Raw genomic sequence first — 16,912 nt, 5'->3', positions numbered from 1 at the left:
GGTGAACTAATCACTAAAATGTGCTGTAGTGGTGATTTGGAGAGAAAATGCACACACTCTGGGACATGTTATGCTATGGATTAATGATTCCAGCATTTTGGTGATTACATTTGTAGCAATTACAATTATTGGAAGTTGCATTTATTTAAAATTTCCAGAGACCCCATTACACCATCACTTTGCCTTTCTAGAGACAAGTGAGCTGAAAAGTAACTTCAAGTATTTAAACTAAATGACAGTTAATCGGATTTTATGGAATAAATGGTAAGTATTAGTTCGGATGATTCCACAAAATCATTTTATTTCTTGCTTCTTGTCCTTTTGTGTGAGCAGATGTTTTCTTCACCAGTGCAGAGGGAAAGGTGAAGAGGTGGAGGGTTGATTAGCTGGAAGCACCACTGAGGGTTCTGGGGTGTCTGGGGTGATGGAGGTCCCCAATTATTTTCCAGGCTGCACGGAGACCAGGAGGTCATGACTCACGCCTTTCTCAGCAGAGTGAATGATGTGCTGCAGTTTGCCCTTGGCCAGTACTGATTCAGCTCCAAAGCTGGCAGCTGTGGATGAAGTAAAAATGAAGTCAGTTATAACTGTTCAGGACAGGACAGCGATTGCAAGTGGACAGTTATTTTCTTCAGTTGCTACATTGGCACACATGCAGCAGGGTGGGTGACCTCCTAAACAGAAGGTCACAAGTTTCAGCCTGCTGGAGGCTGACGCATCCATCAGAGGTCGTAAGCCCACTACCATAAGGCCTTCGATTGTGTGTACTCTGATTTAAACTGGATTTCACTTACAAAGACCATGCAATTAAAGATGTTAATTCGGAATAGTGTGTTACATATTATGGACAGAGGAGAGCTAAGATGATGTAGGAAGGAGGGATTAAAAGATCAGAGGGAGGGAAGAGGGATGAAGGGATGAGAGGTGAGTAATGAAAGGAGAAATCAAGGTTGAGGATGGGTGACTGGTCAAAGTCAAAGTCAAAGTGTACTTTATTGTCAAAGATCTATGTAACAGGGGTTAGCACAGAAAATTGAAATTTCGTTTGACCAGTCTCCAATGTGCAGTAAAAACTAAAAACTAAAACCAAAACTAAACATGTAGGTAAGACAGTGACAATAATTTCACACACACACACCCACACACACACGCACACACACCCATACACATACACATACACCCACAACAGGCACACACAGTGTGCAGTAAAAGGACAGCATCCTGATAAAACTATGTACAATAAAAATACACACACACACACACACACACACAGTCATAGCAGCAGAAGTACAGTCAATGGACATACCGGTATGTGCAGTAGGATGCAGTATGTAAGGTGCAAAGAGTAAAGTGCAAGTGACATGTCGTGAAATGTTCATGGGGTGTTCATCAGTGTGTTGATGAGTCTGATGGCTTGTGGAAAGAAGCTGTTTCTCAGTCTGCTTGTGCGGCACCGCATGTTGCGGTAGCGCCTCCCTGATGGTAGTAGGGAGAACAGTTTATGTGCTGGGTGAGTGGGGTCTTTGATGATGGTCATTGCTCTTCTGGAACAGTGTGAGGTGTAGAGGTCCTGAATGGCTGGTAGTGGTGATCTGATGATCTTTTCTGCAGTCCTCACCACCCTCTGTAGTGCCTTCTTGTCTGCAGCTAGACAGCTGCCGTGCCAGACAGAGAGGCTGCTGGTCAGGATGCTCTCAATGGCACCTCTGTAGAAGATGGTGAGTGCAGATGTGGGGAGGTCAGCTCGTCTCATCCTCCGCAGGAAATGGAGTCGTGCCTGTGCTTTTTTGACCAGGGAGGTGGTGTTTGTGGTCCATGTGAGGTCTTCTGTGATGTGCACTCCAAGGAACTTTGTGCTTTTCACCGACTCCACAGCACTGCCATTGATGAAGAGTGGGATGTGTGGTGGTTGTTTTTTTCCTGAAGTCCACAGTTATTTCTTTTGTTTTGTCGACGTTGAGTGACAGGTTGTTCCTCTCACACCAGTTGATGAGTTGGTGTACCTCCTCCCTGTATGCTGTGTCATCGTCGTCACTGATGAGTCCCACCACTGTTGTGTCGTCAGCAAATTTGATGATGTGATTTGTTGCAGATCTGGCACAGCAATCATGGGTCATCAGTGGAGTTCCATGATGGATCAGTGTCGGTTGAAGGGGGGAAGACAGAAGGGAATCCAGGTGGGTTGAGATTCCGGGTGGAGTAGCTGACTCTTTGAGAACTTTGGTGTTGGCCAGTGTTCCCTTCGCTCTGTTAAGTGACCTCACAACAGAGGGGGGGTTTAAGGGCTGAGGGAGTGAAAATGGAGTCTAAAGGGAAGGAAATGGATCAAGCAAGCTTTAATATTGTTTGTGCAGAAATGGGCTGTATTTGATGTGTGGTCTTTGTTCCTCAAAGCTAGGCCTAAATATGTGATGGTCATCTTATTGATGTGAATGTCTAAAGATACTTATATATTCTTACTGTGTACACCCGAATTTCATGCTCAAGAACCAATAAAATGTAAGCTTGCAACAAAAGTTGCTATGATCTACTCAGTTGACCTTTTCTGAACTAATTCCAGCCTGGAGATGATCCCAGACATGAACACTGAAAAGTAATAAATTGTCACTTGACAATCAGTCAGTTATTAACTAATTATCTAAAAATGACTGGAATTTGACATATGAGTCGAAATGTCCTGAATATGTTCTCCAAACAAATGGGAAGTGAAATGTCTCTATTCTATATGAGAACATGAAACTACATACCCTGGAAGAACAATGAAGGACTATAGCTCTAATTTGTTGAGGAGGGTATACAGTATTCCATAAAATCATAAAATAATGAGATGACATGATACAAACAAGTGTCAAAAGCAAAATAAAGCTTTGCTTTAATTGATTTGAAAAACAAATACTCCAACTACTACTACATTATAGGTACAAAATCAGTGTACCTATAGTAGTATTTATTTAATGTCTTTATATGGATTAATTTGAGCAGATACGCGTTACCTTCTCTTGCACTGCAGATGTTAAATTGCGTGTCAATCAACTAAAAGAGGCGGGCCTTTTGTGCTAAGATGTCTTTCATTGGATAATATTTGTCACTGGAAACGCCTTAATAATATGTCTTTCTTGTGATTGGTTAGAATTGACATAGCAACAAAATACGAGACCAATGCAATTTGATGACTTTTCTGTCCCCATCAAGCTTGTGAACTCGCTACCAGCTAGCTAACGCAAACAAGCCAGGCGGCACGTAGGGGATTGATGTGTGTGTTTGTGCGGTGATCTTTCTGATTTTTAGCTCTCCTGATATCCGTCGCACAACCCGCTTTATTTTACAGTTGTATCATTTCTTCTTTGGTAGCCACACAACTACATAAACCTGAAGTTGCTTTAGTAAAGGTAAGACAGATTTTTCTCCCTTGCAAAACCGCACCGGCTCATCCAAAATGGCTTCTGCTGGCTAGCAAGCTAACTATGACATATTAGCTTTGGAGCCGGCAGATATCCTAGCTAACGGATGGCTCAGCTGATTTACATTCAAGTAGAAAATGGCGTCGTCGCCTAGCTACTTTTGTGTGATACAAGAAAATAGACGTATCATTGCATCGTTTAAATGTCATTCAGAATTACGTCTGTTCCATTAACTTCCACCGCATTCGGGCCAGGATCATTTCAGAAATTGGCCTTGAGTCCTTATGTTAAATCTTAGTCACGATCGGATGGCGAGCCAAACATACCCGACTGGAAACATTAGCGGCTAACCATGCTGCCCTGCCCCATTTCAATGCATCATGGTATAATGTTAACGTAAGATTTGCGGGCTAGTCCTGCTTGCAATCTAAATAGCAAAGCAGCACATAGCATCTGGGGTAAGACCGCAACAGTATGTAACAAGAAGCATTTCTTTTCACATGAGGTTACACACCCGATAGAGCCCATTTTTGGATTATCCACAACAACACTACGCTAAAGTGGTAAACATGTCCTTAAAGTCGTGACGTAGCTAACATATGGATTTAGCAACCTAGCTGGCTAATTATTTAGCGTTAGCCGGTTAGCTGACGCACCTTTGCTTTGTTATATACGAGCACGGATTTCTACGTTTTTGTATATGGTGTCAGTGGGCAAAACAGGCTTGCCAATACTTAACTAAGCTAGACACTTTTAGTATGTGACCCATCTGTCTCAGATTTGGTGTTACTTCTGGTAATGAGTTACTTTGATCATTTGTTTTTTTTTTCTTTAGTGGCAAGGCCTGTAACAAAGACAGGGCTGCTGAACTGTTTATCTAGCTAAAATGGCTAACAGATGTTGTCCTGAGATAACGCCGATAGGTGATCGTGCTCTGTTAAATATCTGGTTAAGAATGCTATAGCTAACGATATAACGGTGTTCTGTGGATGTGTGTTATTTTCCCAACCCCCCATGCAGTTACTAATTGTAGTTCTTTTCTCTTCCTCAGCACCGTTTTCCCTATCCCCTCCTATTATTCTTATTCTTTTGAGTATTCTTCATTGTCAAGCCGCCAAAGTGGAGAGTGTGATTGCAGAAGGGGGTGCTTCTCGTTTCAGGTAATAAACCAAAGCTTCTACTGCAAATACCAACATGGAAGTCTTTTTCGTTTTTCCATGGCTAGCCCTGTTTTTCCATGGATAGCCCTGTGCTAACGTTTTGGGCTGGGACTTCCGGCCTTAAGAACAAAGCAGGATGTGGGAAGGCTCAAAATGGCTGTCACACTTCTTTGTGAAACCCTTTGAAAAGGGGGTTGGGTAGACATAATGAGCCTTAAGAGGATTTCTGTACTGTTGGTTGTATATTGGTGGTGGCAGCACACACCGATTTCATAGTAAACAGGATGTCTCACATCCTGAATTAACTTTTAAAATGTATAAATTTAGGTTTCAAATGCGCGGGGATACTGAAAATGGATGTAAAAGTGTGGCTGTTTTCTCAGAGACGTCAAAAAACTTTCACTTTATTATTTTCACTTGATAGTCTGAGTAAACAGATTGTTAGTCCCAGTCACCAGCCAGTATCCTGCATTGACTTGCAGTTCCAGGCACTGAAAATTTGAGTATCAGTAGACCACGATGTCTGTGAAGAATAGTCTGTTCTGCTTCACCACTACACCTGAAACTTTTGACTTAGCTTTTGTGTATCGTGTAAAGTTTTGGCCATTTAAATGATTGTTTTGTTTTCTCTTATCTAAGTGAGTTTTTCATCACTTGTTTAATTGTCCTGATAATTCAGATTAACAGCTCATCTTTTAGAAAATGTTAAGCATCATAACGTTAAGTGAAATCTGTAACCCAAACTTTTAAAGTCGGTTATAAAGGTGCAAACTATATCAAAAAACAAAACAAAACACGTTAAGCAGGTTGAACTCTCTCTTTGTTAAAGCTGTCAGCTGTCAATAAAATAAAATAAACCTCCAACTAACTAAGGTACCCCTTTAATAAAAGATGGTATAAGCAGCACTTATTTATTTATTATATTTATTTAAAACCATATTCATGTTCATCAAATAGTGAGCAATGTAAACCACAGGACTGTGAGACACTGTGGTTATATCTTTGGAAGGCTCCTCTCGGCTTTGTTCCAGATGACTGAGTGTTAAATTAACGCACATCAGTCATCTCGGATGTGTTCCTTTTGGCGTTGCTCATTATAAACACGAGCATTGTTGTTCTTGAATCTGCGTCTCAGTCTCTTGAAAAGAATGCCTGGTGAAGCAGTCGAAGCCGTTACTCCTACTGTCTACTGTCAAGTTATTTGGTAAAGTCAGTGGCTTATTTTCTGATAGCTGAGCTTCAAGTGATAAACCTAAATGCTGTGATGAAATGCAAGTTTACTCCTCGTTAGTATGTAAATTTCTTACCTTTTAATAAAGACATTTTGATTTGTTACTGATGGAATTTGTATGGAAGAGTTTTCTTATGTGCATTCTGGGGTTTTTCAGATGTAAATTCATCTCACTGGTAATGGAGGGCTATTGTTCTTCAGGGTATTCACTGTAAATAAAGGCTGAATTAACGAACAAGCGGCGTGATTAATCTTGCTTCCTGTGAGGTAGTGAGGCGCACTCATTCAGTCTCACCCATTGTTGCATGTAGCTAATGTGTTCCTCTCGTGTTGCTTCTGCAGTGCTTCTTCGGGGGGAGGAGGTGGTAGGGGTGCACCTCAGCACTATCCCAAGACTGTCGGCAACAGGTTTGTCATTTGGCATTTTCTAGAGCACGTCTGATGAATAGTAATTTTAATTTTTCACGCCGTGCGACCAGTGACGTTGGTGAGTAATTCTCCCTCCACTGCAAAAAAAAAAATGGACAGGACAACTTGGTTGATAAGCGGCCCTACAGTCGTGAAACTTCCTGTGACATATTAGTCACCTGCAAATCGGCCGTGCGTGGCCAACTTTAAACAAATGAGCAACAAACTTTTTAAACAAAGGGTTTAAGAAAAGGATGTTTTTAAAGGACTAATGAAGCACTCACTCATATGAAACATGACGTGCTCATTTTCTCTCTCTCTACTTCTTGTACAGCGAGTTCCTGGGGAAAACCCCAGGGCAAAGCGTTCAGAGATGGGTTCCTTCACGAAGCACTAGACGAGATGTCAACTCCAGCAACGAAAAAGAGCGACACGATGCAATCTTCAGGAAAGTGAGGGGGTAAGGTTCAGACCTGTGTGCGTGTTTGAAGTGGAATTTTCCATCCCCAGGTACAAGAAACACCCTAACTTTGTGGACTCCTCCGTGAAATTTATCCCAACTTAATGCAGAAATGGTGCAAAAAGTTTAATCTCGTGCAGTCCAAAAATTGCTGGTACTTAAACAGTACAAGTGGTGCACAGAATCCAGTTCTTTCTAAATTTACAGAACCCGTCTGATCAACAGTCAGGATTGCAAACATAACTCTTGTGAAAGAGATGGAACTTATTGTCCTGAAATTTGGAAAATTGTTGCTGGACAAAAGTTACGGAACTTTGTCATGTCAATTCAAAGAAAATATTTAGATAATATTTTTCAAAAAATAAAATTTCAGCTTCTTCTGCTGAAGCTGTCAAAGATCATTTCATCTTATCTGGAGCTCAGGAAGTTTATCAGTTGTGTCTTGCTTGAATTTCAGAAGGAACAGAGTGTTGAATTGTACAGTTCTGCAGTCATTGTAATGGCATGTGCTTTGCCAAAGGCACTTCAGCGCTTTTCCCTTCTGTCAGGTGATGTTTACCAGTAGAAAAGATGAAAAGCTGAGTTTCCTTTCAGGAATGTGGACTAGCTGGTGGCCACCGCAGGAGGCAGATGTTAGACTCTGCTCTCTTCTGAGTTCAGTGAAATAAAGTAAACTACTGCATGTGTACTTTATGTACAATAATTAAGCCAGATTTAGATAAAATGTGTGCAGTTTTACAAGTTTAAGTCCTACTCATCATACTACATACATACACAAATCAAGGTGTCTAACACAGACCTGCACATTAACAGACTGCTATCCTCTAAACTAAAACAAAGCCTAAGGATTTACGAGTGAGTAATTGGCTCTGTTGCACTATGTCACAGAAAATCCGGTGATTCTGCAGCTTTGTCCAGAAATGTGAATGAAAAAGTTAATGGATTATTTTTAAAAGACTACAACTGATGCATAGTGCAGTCTTAAACAATAATTGATTGGATTTGACCTAAGAATATTAACAAACTTCAAAGCTTTAGACCCTGTGAGGCTGAGCATTTATCATGGGTCTGACACTGAATTTCTAAATAATCAGTAACAGAATTTTTGCCTTTACGCTTGTCTTTAAATGTCAGAACGGTGATTGTGGGTGTAGAGAATCGATTATTGCATTAAAGTAGGGAATGAAACAGTTGATCCACTTTGCCTGCAGCTTCACTTAGAGCAAACAGAGTAAACATGAGGGGTTTGGATTTCCTGAGAGGGACTGGGACTTGAAAATAATTCACTACATGCTTACAGTCTGGTAGAAAAACTCAGCATGTACGATGGAATAGATGCATTACACTGTGCCATTTGGGATTTTATGAGCCCAAATGGAGCACTTTCTTTCTATCCAAGGGTTACCGCCTGGACCCCCCTCAAACTGACCACTTTTTCACACTTGAAAGCCCTGCGTTAGTGGGCCAAATGCAGCCCAAACAAGTGTCAGCGGGGTTTATTTTATAGAAATGGTGTGAGTTTGTATTTAACTTCAGGGTCTTTCAGTGTCAACCTTACCGTACACGTGGAGGGGGCTGTAAAGGGATGTTTTATGTTGTTGTATTTGTTTCGTCCCACCAGACTCATATGGGGGGTGGCTGGATAACAAAATGTCATCATCTTGATCTTGTGTAATCATACTCCCTTCCTTATCTTCCTGCCTCTCCCTTCTCTTGCTTTTGTTTTGTCAGCATACTCAACAAACTCACGCCTGAGAAGTTTGACAAGCTATGCCTTGAGCTCCTGAACGTGGGCGTAGATTCAAAACTCGTCCTTAAAGGAATCATCTTGCTGGTAAGCGCAGCTTTTTGTTCTTTGGTGCTGTGCTAAATGGAAATGTGGTCATCCATTCTTCTTCCTGCTCTGAGTGACTCAGACGCTGCCCATTTTAATGACCTGAGTGGTCCCTCTCTGGTTTCTTCCTCCTCCTCCCCCCTTGCTGTTGTTTAGATTGTAGACAAAGCCCTAGAAGAGCCGAAGTATAGCTCGCTCTATGCTCAGCTATGTCTGCGCTTGGCAGAGGACGCACCAAACTTTGATGGCTCTTCATCTGAGATCCAAACATCCCAAAAGCAGAGCACAGTAAGTGTGGCTTTTAACATTTCTGCGTTACAATTAAAAACATTTTCAAGCCACGGGTGTTGTTGTTTTCCCTCCTTTATGTCACTACTGCCATTTCTATTCTACAGAGCAGGCCATAATTAAGCCATTGTTTTTTTCTTAATGATTATTAAGTCATTTTTAACACCTCCATACATACAACATCGTAAAGTGGAACTCTTTCTCAGCTCATTTTTTTTCATCTATGCTTCTGCAGACATGCTTTGCGTTTCTTATTGAGCTACATACAACCACTAGATAATTTTGTTTATCTTTTGCAGACCTTCAGAAGATTGCTGATTTCCAAACTTCAAGATGAATTTGAGAACCGCACCAGAAATGTTGAAAGTAAGTTCATGTCTTTGTCTATCTTGTAAGAGATGCAGTATTTTTGTGGGCCGTTTTACCGTAGCCTGTTCACTGCTAACTTCTGTTTCTCTTTACACTTCAGTCTATGACAAACATGACAACCCTCTTACTTCTGAGGAGGAGGAGCAGCGTGCCATCGCCAAGATCAAGATGCTTGGCAACATTAAATTCATCGGAGAACTTGGCAAACTTGACCTCATCCATGAATCTATCCTTCATAAGTGCATCAAAACAGTATGTGCGCACTCTGTTGATTTGTTTGTGTGTTTGAAATTCACTCTTTAAATTTTGTACTGCTGCACATGAAGAGTTAGAAACAAAAATACTGCATTTGTCAATGAAAGAGTGCCTTTTGTTGACACCCCTGCCTTCTGTTTCTCTTTAATCTTTTGTGAAGCTTCTGGAAAAGAAGAAGAGAGTCCAGCTCAAGGATATGGGGGAGGATCTGGAGTGCCTCTGTCAGATAATGAGGACAGTGGGGCCGAGACTCGACCATGAGAAAGCAAAGGTAACAGATTCAGTCTGTGGTAGCACCATAACCGCCATCTGAACAGGCTGCATGTGTGCGTGTATTACTGCATGTTGAGAATGTATGCATAATCCATTCATAGCTCTGCCACTTACACTGTTACATGCATAAGCACTAGTTTAAATCCTGCTACTTTACCGTATATAAAAAGCTCTGCCGGTCCTCTCTTCCTCCACCCCTCTCTCCACCCGTTCTCTCTCAGTCTTTAATGGATCAGTACTTTGGCCGTATGCGATCCTTAATGAACAACAAGGAGTTGCCCGCTAGGATCCGCTTCCTACTGCAAGACACAGTGGAACTGCGAGAAAACAACTGGGTCCCCCGCAAGGCTTTCATTGACAACGGACCAAAGACGATTAACCAGATCCGTCAGGATGCAGTGAAAGTGAGTCAAGCGAAATTACCGTGCTCGCTGTTTAAATCACCCACTTTAGAGTTTGAGGCACAAAACTTTTTAATTATAACCCTCTCTCCTTTACAAACAACCAGTTTCTGCACATGAGCAAGCAACCATTTGTAAGTAGCATGAGTCAGCAGGACCTTGTCCTGACAAAGTATGCACAGGGTGTAATTAAGTTTCCAGTATGATGATAACCATGTAGTTCAGAATGGAGCAAGTAAAGTTAATTTTAGAAATTCGAATTGAGTTCTGGCTTGCACTGGATGGTTTTATAACATCTCTGTTTGTCTGTTCCTGCAGGATTTGGGTGTTTTCATCCCAGCACCCATGTCTCAGGGGATGAGGATGGACTTCTTCCTGGAAAGCCCCTTCATGCCCAACAGAGTGAAACTGGACAGGGAGACTCTTGGTGGACTGGCCGACATGTTTGGACAGATGCCAGGTACGGGGTTTGTTCCTCGGGGTCGTGACCCGAACTCATTTTATTCCTAAATTGTTACTGGGATCATAAAACTCTTCAATATGTTTCATTTGTCTTGAGAATGAGCCATTTCTAAGTTGATGTGGTGCCTAAAATGATAAGTTAAAAGTGACACAAAATGGTTTTGTGCGTTTATTTGATCATCTTGCTGTGGCCACTTCATCTGGCACTTATTTCATGTAGCACTCATGTGTTTCTCCTTATACGATCTTGTGTTTTCACAGGCAGTGGGATTGGAACAGGACCGGGGGTTATTCAGGACAGGTACTCCCCCACTATGGGACGCCATCGCACCAACCCGCTCTTCAACGGCCACGGTGGCCACATCGCCCCTCCACCACAGTCACAGTTCGACATGGGGCCAAAGTCTTTTGTCAAGTCCAACCAGGTAATCCTGCGGGCAATAGCATTTCCTATGAGTCAGGCTAACGACCGTTGACATTTCTGTACAATATCCTGAGGCCACAGTTTTTTTAAAAAAGTGATTCTTGATGCCCTGTGACTTTCAACAGGTTCAGAACCAGCATTTCCTCAACCAGAACCAGAACCATATGGCCCAGCAGCAAGTCCAGTCCAAGGACATGCCTCCACGATTCAGCAAGAAAGGACAGCTCAATGCAGATGAGGTAAGTGGAACAGGTTGTCACAACAACAGCCTCAGTTATTTTGATGTGTAGTGTATGAAAAATTACATTTTAATGAAGTGAGTCAGGCTCCATGATGCACCGATCCAGGTGTCTTGCAGTTAAGATCGTGCATGATGTATTGTTAGACTGCATTATTGGCTGTATAGTTCCCTTCATGCCCAGTGATTATGAAAAGACGCGTTATTCTGAGGAACACAACCTGCTACCAGCCTTTCTTCTATCTTTTACTTTGTCTTTGATCTCCATCTTTCCTGTCCTTCCTCCACTCCTCCTCCTCCTCTTCTTTTCTTCAAACTGGTAGCTTGTCCGCTGACTGCGATTATGAGATATGAGGGCATGAATTTAGCTGATAAGCAGACCTTTATTTTGAAAGAACACTACTAATGCTCTGTGTTCATGATGCTTTGCGATCCCACAGATCAGCCTCAGGCCTGCTCAGTCATTCCTCCTCAACAAGAACCAGGTCCCCAAGCTCCAGCCCCAGATCCCCACCATGATGCCTCCCAGTGCCCAGCCCCCACGCACTCAGACCCCCCCTCTGGGACAAGTAAGAGACTCACAGTTTACCACTAGGTTACTTTAATAAACACAAAGATAAACAAGTAGAGCACAACTGCAGACAACACAAATGTCAAGTTTGAGGGACCAAAAACAAATGACTTCATGACAACTAGCGTGTGAAAGGAGGGGAAAAAAATCTGAACCCAATCAGCGTGGACTGTCATGGGTTTTTGGTGGAACCATATCTGTGTGATAACAGCATGTAACATTCTCTCAGCCTCCACAGCTTGGCCTGAAGACCAACCCTCCACCCATCCAAGAGAAACCTCAGAAGACAAACAAGAAGCCACCTCCTGCCAAGGAGGAGCTGCTTAAAATGACTGTAAGCTAAACAAAAATTGTTTATCTTCCACTGTTTTCAGCCTAGAGTCTGCTTCACTATATAAAGAACGACAAATTGTCCTGCAAAGTAAACTGGGCAGACGACCGGTTTCCATAACCCTTCTTTTCCTGCTGACAGCACCGGGCAATGAATGTACCTGCCTGGGTTTAGGCAGGTACATTCATTGCCCTGAAGATGGCACTGTGTGCTGAAAGTTTGTTTTGTATGATTAAAATGTGAGTATTGATTAGCAGTTAGGATTCCCCTTTTCTCCTGTTTGAATACCACAAAGTTGGTTAGACCAACAGCAAGCGTGTCTGAGTAGCGACAGCAGTTGAGAGCACAAATCAGTTTGCACGTGTCACATTTGGTGGTCAAGCTGACCACAGCTCATTTATTTCTACATTCTTCAATCTTCAGGAGGCGATCATGACTGAGTACTTGAACAGTAAGAACCTGACTGAAGCTGTGAGCGGCGTGCGAGAGATGAAGGCTCCCAAGCACTTCCTGCCAGAGATGCTGAGTAAGATCATTGTGTGTTCTCTGGACCGTCCTGATGAGGACAAGGAGCACGCGAGCACTCTGATCCACACACTCCGCACTGAGGGCCTCATCACCGGAGAGAACTTCATGCAGGTACACCGTAATCAATCACAACACATTCGCCTCTGAGCAGGCGATTGAGGCCTTGATCGTTATTCACCTTTCTGCCATTTCCTCTGACTCGTGCCGTGCAGGCTTTCCTCAACGTCCTGGACCAGTGCCCTAAGATCGAGGTGGATGTGCCTCTGGTAAAGTCCTACCTGGCCCAGTTTGCGGCTCGGGCCATCATCGCGGAGCTGGTGAGCGTGGCGGAGCTGGCTCACCCCCTGGAGAACGGCACCCATTTCCCCCTCTTCCTGCTCTGCCTGCAACAGACAGCCAAGCTGAAGGACCGAGAGTGGCTCACCGACCTTTTCCAGCAGAGCAAGGTCAACATGCAGAAGATGCTCCCAGGTACTTCACCCTGCACGCAGCAAACGTTTGCACCCCACCCCCCACCCCTCGCTGTTATGTTCGCGAATAAGCGACTTATTCTTCTTGGGCAGAAATCGACCAGAACAAAGACCGCATGCTGGAGATCCTGGAGGGGAAGGGCCTGAGCTTCCTGTTCCCGCTGCTGAAGCTGGAGAAGGAGCTGCTGAAGCAGATAAAGGCAGACCCCTCTCCACAGTCCATCTACAAGTGGATTAAAGACAACATCTCTCCCAAGCTTCACACCGATAAAGGCTTTGTCAACATCCTCATGACCAGGTGCGTGTACAGCACTGAGGCTCAAACAGCAGGATGTCGTCTGAAATTAAGCTCAACGTTTTGATTATTCTTTCGTTTTTAAGATTGTTTTTATCACGTCATTCAAAACCATCTAAATGTAAGCACAGCGAGAGTAAATAAAAACACTCGTCTGTTGTTTCAGCTTTGTTTTTATGCATCACTTACGTTCTTACTGCATCAGGGCTACAATGAATGAATAAATTACATTTATTATTGTTTAATCTGTCTGTTATTTTATTGATTAATCATTTTTTTAATATGTGGAAAAAAAACAAGACTGTATTTTCAGAAGTCTTATTTACAAACACTGAGAGAAATAACTTCTGTAATTCATTAAAAATACTTACTAATTCTCTGACAGCTGAATAATGCTGCTGTTGCTAAGCACGTGCAGTTTAGGTATGCAGGAGGACCCTGAAGTCACAGATACGTTTTAAATTTAAGTTTTAAATTTGATAATTAAATCGGACCCTGCAGATGATGTAATTTAATTCGTGTCTACGGGCTGATCTCCTCCCCAGCTTCCTCCAGTACATCTCCCAGGAGCTGTGCATGGCGGAGAGTGACGAACAGCTGGCGGCCCCCTCCAAGGAGCAGCTGGAGCAGGAGAAGCAGCTGCTGCTGGCCTTCAAGCCCGTCATGCAGAAGTTCCTGCACGACCACACCGAGCTGCAGGTCAGCGCCCTGTACGCCCTGCAGGTGCACTGCAACGCCAGCTCGTTCCCGAAAGGTACAGTAAACCTCCTACCCGCCGGTAGGGGTCATTACCGTGTTTTGATTCGTTCATGCTCACATTTCCATAAACTTTGTGGGCACGAGAGATAAGTATAAATTACAAGCAGCCAACCATATATGCATTACACTCTGTGGCCACATGTGGGCTCCATAGTCAATAACTTATTGCAAATACATCAGAAGTGACAAAACATTAGAAACTGTGTCTCCATTATTTAGTTTGTCCACAAGAGAGCGCTGGGGAAAGTGAAATTTTAAACTCTTTAAATTGATATTGACTCTGAGTCCAGTATCTGTTGAGGTGCAGCAGTTCAGGATAAAACTGTGACTGAGATGCAAATTCTGGTTTTGTTTTTGTTGCTAAAGCAACAAAGCAGGACTTAGATGTTTTGTCATTGTAGCTGACACATTAAATGACTTCTTTTTAAACAAATTCCCTCCACTAAGGCATGCTGCTGCGCTACTTTGTCAACTTTTACGACATGGAGATCATTGAAGAAGAAGCCTTCCTTGCATGGAAAGAAGACATTACCCAAGAATATCCTGGAAAAGGAAAAGCTTTATTCCAGGTACAGTAAACGCACCGCGGGGGGTTTGCATTATAGACACGACATCATACAGTTGAAGCAAAGCGCGGCTGGTTTTAGTTTGTGCGAGACTGGCATGAATTCACACGTTTTGGCTCCCCTCCGTCAGGTCAACCAGTGGCTCACCTGGCTGGAGACGGCGGAGGAGGAGGAGTCGGAGGACGAAGCAGATTGAGAAACCAAGCGGAAGCATGACGGTGTAGAAGATCAACCTCATCTTTATCATTACAGTCGCCTTTCCTTTATTAAACTCCATGCTTAATTTAACCACTACCACGTGGCACTGGGCTGCTTCTGTCTCACATCTATAACCCGAAAGCTCGTACCCGTAGCGCCTCATGTTACCACCCGTACCGTTACGATAGGCTGAGATTTGACCTGTTGCCTGAATGGTTGTTTGATTTTGGGATCTGTGTCCTGATCGGCTAAATGGATTCTGAATCCTGAAGTGGCTCAGCCATGTGATGTTTTGCTTTTTCCCCCTCTCTTTTTGCTCTGATTGTATTAAGTTTGTAAGTTTTGGGTTTTTTTTCACTGTATCGCATGTTCACCATTTTCACTCGGTCTTTACTGATTTGATCATTTCCCAATAGGAGTCTGCTTTATTTGAGAATGTGTAGGATCGCCCCCTTAAATAAGACAAGCAAGTGCTCCTCTTTGCTCATGCTAGGTGGCGGCGCAAGACCATTAACAAAAGGTCTCGTCAGTGAGCTGCTTTGTGGTCCTCTGCAAGGGTCCAGCCTGGATTTCCTGCCGTCACACCCGTGCGACCCTTTTAAAAAACAAAATGGAATTCAAAGTCACTAGACAGGCTGCAGAGTCTTCCCCATACAGTTAGAGTGAAAGAGAAAACGTGACATTCGACCTTTTGCTTCATACGGTATGAGGAGTGGCAAAGGGAGCCCGCAGAGCCCGTGAGAGTGAAGCATAAGCTGGCAAGACGTTTCTTGTGCGTGTTTGCCCAATCCTCTTTACGCGATTGCTTCCCCCCTTTTTTGTTTTTTTTGTTATCTGTCCCTCTTTTCTGGTCTTATATTACGTGAGTGCTTGCAATACTTATCCTCCTCCAAATGTTACAATATTTTAAGAAGCTGTAATCATCGGTGTGCCACCGTAACGTTTCAAAGTTGCCTGTGTTTCTACCTCTTAGTTAGATGGGCTTTTTTTTTGTTTTTGTGCTGGGATGATGAAATCTTGAGAACCTGCAGCCCAAGCACATGCTGAAGTATTTGATTTAGTCCTGGCCCGATTGCACAATAAATTTATTGAAGCAGACTTTTTTTCCTATGAAGCTTCACATGGTTTACAAGTATTAGTATTTAAGAATGGAAGAAAAAGCTCGTTTTTATTAATTCGACGGCTGAAAAACGTACCCGTTAAAAGGCGAGGTGTCGAGTTTGGTCTTGCCCAGAACTCGGAGGGACAGCATGCCTGTGGCCCGTTTCTTTTGACTGCTCACTGTGGAAAATGACGCAAGTGAATTTTAAATGTTTTTCTTAAATTGGCAGAAATAAAAGCAGAGCCTTTAGATAGGTTGTAATCGAGCTCCCCTCTCACTAAAATCAGTCTAACAGCTAATTAAAATAAGCATCAAGTAAACATCAAGTTTTACCTAAGAGTCGTGCTTACAAGCCATGTTCATGTATGAGGCAGTGGATTCGGATCATATGTAAAGGTATTCAGAATTGTTGTGCACCTCTATTGCTTTAATGTCAATAAAGTCCAGTACATGAGCACCAGAACTGCTTTGACTTTTCTTCACACGTTCCAACTCGAATGATTCACACTTTCTCTTAAGAGATTTTCTTTTTCTTCTTCTGACTGTGACAAGTTGGCTTTTAATGCCTTGCTGAAGAGTGTGTGGAGTTAATTTAATGATTGTTAATCTAATATTCCCAGACTTCATTTCATCGATTGAATTAACCTTTTTGTCTGTTTAATAAGTGAAAACTGTATAATCCCAGACTGTAAATTTTACAATTGTGTCATAAAATTTTCACAAATGTTGAAATGAGTTTTTGACTGTCAACAAGCAATACTGTGAAGGTAATTTTGACTGGACCCGTCCATCCTAAGCGTTTAGTTCAAACTCTTACACTTTCCCTCTCATGATGAGAGGTGGGATCAAAACAGAAATTATAGACTGATGAAAGAGGAGGCAGAAGCA

At 42.7% G+C, this 16,912-nt stretch overlaps 1 protein-coding gene, 1 long non-coding RNA gene and 1 other non-coding gene across 3 annotated transcripts; 2 read left to right on the top strand and 1 right to left on the bottom strand.

Moving 5' to 3' along the window:
• Window positions 1-279: 279 nt before the first annotated feature.
• Window positions 280-4,030, bottom strand: LOC124061814. The gene is made up of 2 exons (XR_006843814.1): window positions 3,916-4,030; window positions 280-554 (listed from the first exon to the last, which is right to left on the bottom strand). It is a non-coding gene; the product is annotated as an uncharacterized LOC124061814 (long non-coding RNA).
• Window positions 4,031-4,171: 141 nt separating this feature from the next.
• Window positions 4,172-16,487, top strand: eif4g2b (eukaryotic translation initiation factor 4, gamma 2b; the record flags this gene model as incomplete). The annotated part of the gene is made up of 21 exons (XM_046393968.1): window positions 4,172-4,196; window positions 4,453-4,561; window positions 6,135-6,200; window positions 6,535-6,660; window positions 8,392-8,494; window positions 8,651-8,782; window positions 9,082-9,148; window positions 9,252-9,403; window positions 9,567-9,677; window positions 9,901-10,083; window positions 10,399-10,540; window positions 10,804-10,967; window positions 11,092-11,205; window positions 11,645-11,773; window positions 12,005-12,109; window positions 12,530-12,745; window positions 12,847-13,105; window positions 13,198-13,402; window positions 13,945-14,153; window positions 14,606-14,727; window positions 14,855-16,487. Coding segments are annotated over 21 exons (2,805 nt in total), but the record flags the coding sequence as incomplete, so codon positions are not given.
• LOC124062652 lies at window positions 11,381-11,564 on the top strand. The gene has a single exon (XR_006843990.1). It is a non-coding gene; the product is annotated as a small nucleolar RNA SNORD97 (small nucleolar RNA).
• Window positions 16,488-16,912: the final 425 nt, after the last annotated feature.

This window comes from Scatophagus argus, chromosome 7 (genome assembly GCF_020382885.2).
Source record: "Scatophagus argus isolate fScaArg1 chromosome 7, fScaArg1.pri, whole genome shotgun sequence".
Taxonomy (NCBI): Eukaryota; Metazoa; Chordata; class Actinopteri; family Scatophagidae; genus Scatophagus; species Scatophagus argus.
This window is presented reverse-complemented; position numbering and strand designations above follow the sequence as displayed.